Source organism: Mchenga conophoros, linkage group LG14 (assembly GCF_057382185.1).
Source record: "Mchenga conophoros isolate Kocher_MC1m ecotype Shallow Benthic linkage group LG14, M_conophoros_male_GT1.1, whole genome shotgun sequence".
NCBI classification, from domain to species: Eukaryota; Metazoa; Chordata; class Actinopteri; order Cichliformes; family Cichlidae; genus Mchenga; species Mchenga conophoros.
In genome coordinates, this window is record NC_140539.1 from 9,823,236 (window position 1) to 9,828,427 (window position 5,192).

Here is a 5,192-nt window from a genome sequence, read left to right on the forward strand (position 1 = left end):
TTCAACAACATTCTGCCCTATATGGTTGTCTGACTTCACCAGATGTTTCCTCCACTTTGGATGGAGCAGCTCTCAGGGAGGCCGCCCTTCCCTGAGCCTGGTTCTGCCGGAGGTTTCTTCCTGTTAGAAGGGAGTTTTTCCTTCCAACTGTCGCCAAAGTGCTTGCTCATAGGGGGTCATATGATTGTTGGGTTTTTCTCTGTATCTATTGTTATAGGATATACTGTACAATATAAAGCGCCTTGAGGCGACTTTTGTTGTGATTTGGCGCTGTATAAATAAAATTGAATTGAATTGAATTCAGAAGTTTGCAGACGACACGGTCATTATGGGGTGTATCTTGGATGATCAGGAAGAGGGATACAGGAGTCTGGTGATGAACTTTGTCACATGGAGTCACACAAACCACCTGGAACTGGTTGTGGACTTCGGGATGTCCAGAGCAGGTATACTGCCAATTCAGATAGAGGAGAGGAGCCGGAGATGGTCAACACATACAAGTACCTTGGGCTGTGGGTGGACAACAAACTGGACTGGTAATGCAACACTCAGCACCTGTATAAAAAAGGCCAAAGCAGACTGTACTTCCTCAGGAGGCTGAGGTCTTTTAACATCTGCAGGAAGCTCCTGAGGATGTTTTACCAGTCGGTGGTTGCTGGAGTACTGTTCTATGCTGTGGTGTGCTGGGGGAGCAGCACAGCAAAGAAGGACTCATCCAGGCTGGAAAGACTGATCAGGAAGGCTAGCTCTGTGGTCGGCATGAAGCTGGACACTCTGGTGACAGTGGCAGAGAAAAGGACACTAAAGAAAATGCTGGACATTATGAACAATGCTGGGCATCTTCTGCACACGGCCATAAACAACCAGAGGAGTCTGTTCAGTGACAGGTTGCTTCTCCCAAAGTCAAGAACCAACAGACTTAAAAACGCCTTTGTCCCACATGCCATCAAACTGTTTAACTCCCCTCTGGAGGGGAGAGGGAGGAGAGACAGGAGGACAAAGGAGTGGGGAACAACTAAGCTGTAGTGCCTCTTCACTGTGCAATACTTTTTGTTAATATCCAACGGTGCAATAGACTCACATACTTGAAATGTGCAATTCCCTTGTATTCCTATTTATTCTATTTATCCCTTTTGTATACTCTGTATTTATATATGTGTATATATGGTATATTTCTGCTCACATTCTGTAACTTCTGTCCGTGCTGTGAAAACCGAATTTCCTGGAGGAACCCACCCGAGGGATTAATAAAGTTTCAACTAATCTAATCTAATCTAATCTAATCCCTATTATACATTTTTGATCTACACACGTGTTGCTGCCACAGACATCGCATGCTCGTATTTCATTGTCATGAGACAAAAATCACGGTTTAGTAACTCAGTAAAGCAGCGATCTCACGAGAAAGTAATAGTAATCTAATTACTTTTTTGCAATAGTAATCCCTTACTTTACTCGTTACTTGAAAAAAGCAATTAGTAATTAAAGAGTATTACTGCTCATCTCTGGATAGTACCTGGTACCACCTATTTTTTTAGCACCTACTTCAGTGAACTGAGTTGGTTGTAATGGATCAATTGTAATGGAAAACAACTGAAACTGACTAGAGTAGAGTTGTCTTGAATTGAGCCAACCCAAGTAGGTAATGTGGAAAAGAGGCTATAGATGCCATTTATGTGCAAAGGGAACAACCGTTTGGAACCAAGAATCTGGCCTAAGAGTCCATCTTTCACAAGCTTACAATACTTTGATTGCGTCTATTCCCCAACTCTCTGAACTGTAATCATGGCCTTTAATCAATGGTCAAGACAGTTTACATATTAATGATCATGAAGCTGAGTTTATGGCTCATTGTTAGGAAATTATGCTAGTTTTTGTTTCAGCTGTCCGAAGAAGTCACTTTGATTGGTGATGAAATGTTTCTCTCACACCTCTGGAAGCGCTGCTTCCAGATGAACAGCATTAACTTTCTGTGATGACCTCTTGGCCTATTTGAGTAAATGGAACAAGTCAAAATGCAAACAAGTTGTTAGATTAATCAGCTGAACTAAATATATTGGATATCTGTGAAGAGTCCATATGTGAGGTTTAACTGTAGCTCCTGTTGTAATCGTGGGAAAATCAGCATATGAACAGATAGCACTGTGCTGCCCAACCAAGAACTGATTGTTGGAGAGTGTAAGTAAATCTGTCAAAACCGCATGCTAGTAATATTCCAGGAGGTGATCTGGAGTGCAAATAACTGCATTGGAAGTAAGAGTGTTTTATGTTGTATGAGCCTATTAGTAGGGAAACAGTGTCTCGCCTACCAATCATTAAAAACATGCAACTTTCTGAATGACATGCAGTGAAATGTTCTTGTTTCCAAGGAATCAGACAGTAGCTAAAATATTTACTGGATGTGATTCTTGATTTCATAGAGTATTAGGCAAGAAATCAAATGCACAGCAGGGTTTAAAACCAGAAACAGTAAGTGTTTGTTTTGAATACTTTGAGGTAAAAGTTTTCTAATCAAAATGTCATTTTGTCAGAATATATTTAGAGCATAAAACATATTTTGGAATACTATATTACTGCTGATATATTCTTTCTTTCTTGTTTTCTTTCTTTCTTTCTTTCTTTCTTTCTTTCTTTCTTTCTTTCTTTCTTTCTTTCTTTCTTTCTTTCTTTCTTTCTTTCTTTCTTTCTTTCTTTCTTTCTTTCTTTCTTTCTTTCGTTTTTAAACAGAACGCTGTACTCATTTGTACTCAAGCAAGTGACTAAGATTTACTCACACTCTCACTATCATAGTGCTAATTTTACCATTTTCTACATCATCTAGTCAGCCGCACCCGCTCTTTGGTAAGCAGATTCTGGTTCATTCCACACAAATATCATGTGCTCAGATAAAACTGGACAAACAGAGTGAAAGGGAGTGGTGAGAAGTCACATATAAAAGCCAGTTTCTTCAGGGTGCACCAGCAGGTGAGTGGAAACACACAAATATCAACACAGATGGTCCAAAGCAGCAATTAGCTTATTAGTACGTGATGGCCTGAGCTATACATACACGGCAGCATATACTTTGTAACGTAGCGCCTTGTTAACAAAAGTGTTATTGCTTTGTGTTTTATTCAGGTCAATAATCTCAGACACCACACTTCTGATCCAGAATGCAAACATTCATAACGTTGTGTGCTCTTCTCCCGCTCCTCTGTTTTGTCCACGCAGATGTTGTGGAACGTTTTGAGGTTTGTTGGTTTCTTATTCCAGATTATCAGAATAATTAAATATGTGTCTTATCAAATAGCTTCACTTCTGTTACTATTAATTATTATGTATTTTATCATTTTGCCCCAGGATGCACCAGAATGCATGAAGTACTTTTACAAAGAAAAGGTGCCTGAGTTGGGAGCATCCACACCTGGTGCTGCCCGCCTCTGTCAGCGCTTTGTCAACAGGTAGTAAACCGGCAGAAAGAATACTTTAAAACTGAATCAGCATACACAGCATTGTAATGTGTACTCAGAATACTGTTTTTCTATGGTATCTTTGAAAATCCAACTGCTGCTTATCACTTTTAGAACGAAAACTTTCTTTGTTCTTTATTTATCATAGTAGCACTTCTGATCTATTGCTAATATTTGCACCATCAGGTATCACTTTGCCACACTGTATGACACCATCCATCGCATTGCTGTCTACTCTGCCTATCAATTCCAGCCCAGTAATGGAGGTGGCAGGGAGAACAGGTGGTTTGTAGAGCCACAGGTTTGTTCCACACGAGCTTATTTTGCATATATATTTATGTCAGAGAGAAAGTATGAAGAATATAGAGTCATAAAATTTACATTTTCTGTTCTTTTAGACATTTTTAGATCGTAAGGAATTAATTATTTGCTATCTTGTTTCCATGCATCTTAGCTGGTAGATCGGTCTTGGCAGGGAGAGATGAAAGATGGATACTGGCTGGGGCAGGATCACCCTGGTGTCTACCTTGGAGAGAGACAAGCTCTGAATGAGGACTACACAAATTCAGGCTTTGACCGTGGTCACCTTAACCCCAATGGACACCATCCAGGTTGTATGTTTTTCAGGAGGGTAGACAGTAGATGGCAGTACAGGACTGGGGAATTGTTTTTGACTGCAGCAGCTGAGGATAGATAGACTTAACTAACGAGCAGCATCTCCAGCCTTATGTTTCAATGTTTTCTGCTAAACATGCTTGAAATTTATAATTTTCTAGAATATTTTAATTGCTGAATGAAAATGACTAACCCACTTCTTGACTCATCGTGGCTCTCACCTTTTCTTTGGACAGAGAGACTTTAAGCTTGTCCTTCTCCTTCTCTCCTGCAGTCCCTAGTCGCAACGCCACTTTTACCCTGACTAATGTGGTTCCTCAGAACCCCAAGCTGAACCAGAATGCCTGGAGGATCCACGAGTCCCAGCTTACTGAGCTTTTTCTGGAGAAGTGCCCTAAGGCGTACGTGCTGGTCGGTGCCATTCCTTCTGCAGACAGCTGGATTGTTAAAAACAATGTTAAGCGTGTCAACATCCCAGACTACCTGTGGAATGCCTACTGCTGTGTGGACAACAACGACAGACCCATTCAGAGCGGTGCTGCCAGAGCAAGAAACACAGAGGACAACTTGGTGGAGCAGCTCTCTCTGGATAAACTGGAAACATTCTTGCAGCAGTTCACGGCACAGCCAGTGGGAGAGTTGTTTTACAACAATTGCAGAGCATAAAAGCAATGATGGCAGTAAATTTAAGGATCTTTTAATTGTACATTGTTGTTTTACAGCTTTTAAACCAATGAATCCTTACTATTAAATATTAAATAAATGAATAAAAATGAGAAGCACAAGGATAATGTGGTTATTTATTAGTAACTGTGTCGCAAAGGAAGGAGAGAAGGTTGTGCAGTCTACAGTACTGTATTCAATGTACACACTCGACTTAATCGAGGGCCTGTGATAAAGACAGAGCAACAACAGGAGTCTTAAACCTGTAATTAAACTGTAAATGCTGTCATACAGTGAATAAGCTGGAAATTGGTGATTAAACTGACTCTCAGGAGGTGTTATATTAGCTACACTTTAAGCTGACATAATAAAATGTTACATATAAACCTACAGCTTAGACTTGCAAGGTAAAGTTTACATTGACTACCATTATGAGAAAGGCCAGGCAAAGCTTAACATTTTTTA

General features: G+C 40.3%; 1 protein-coding gene across 2 annotated transcripts; it reads left to right on the forward strand.

Annotated features, from left to right (window-relative positions):
• The first annotated feature begins 2,724 nt into the window (after window positions 1–2,724).
• On the forward strand, window positions 2,725–4,849 carry LOC146559253 (endonuclease domain-containing 1 protein). Of its 2 annotated transcripts, none has more exons than XM_085244665.1 (6): window positions 2,725–2,964; window positions 3,118–3,230; window positions 3,340–3,440; window positions 3,636–3,750; window positions 3,904–4,060; window positions 4,339–4,849. In XM_085244665.1, exons 2-6 carry the CDS (start codon window positions 3,153–3,155, stop codon window positions 4,728–4,730), a joined length of 843 nt encoding a protein of 280 aa, XP_085100791.1. In that variant the 5' UTR covers window positions 2,725–2,964; window positions 3,118–3,152; the 3' UTR covers window positions 4,731–4,849. The 2 variants fall into 2 exon arrangements, with proteins under 2 accessions (XP_085100791.1, XP_085100790.1); XM_085244664.1 differs by lacking the exon at window positions 2,725–2,964 and adding an exon at window positions 2,980–3,022.
• Window positions 4,850–5,192: the final 343 nt, after the last annotated feature.

Bases quoted from the DNA above. Each gene is read 5' to 3' on its own strand.
- LOC146559253 (XM_085244665.1), top strand. From the start codon at position 3,153: ATGCAAACATTCATAACGTTGTGTGCTCTTCTCCCGCTCCTCTGTTTT. The intron at 3,231-3,339 runs GTTTGTTGGTTT...ATTTTGCCCCAG, and splicing joins ATGTTGTGGAACGTTTTGAG to GATGCACCAGAATGCATGAA. The intron at 3,751-3,903 runs GTTTGTTCCACA...CATGCATCTTAG, and splicing joins GGTGGTTTGTAGAGCCACAG to CTGGTAGATCGGTCTTGGCA.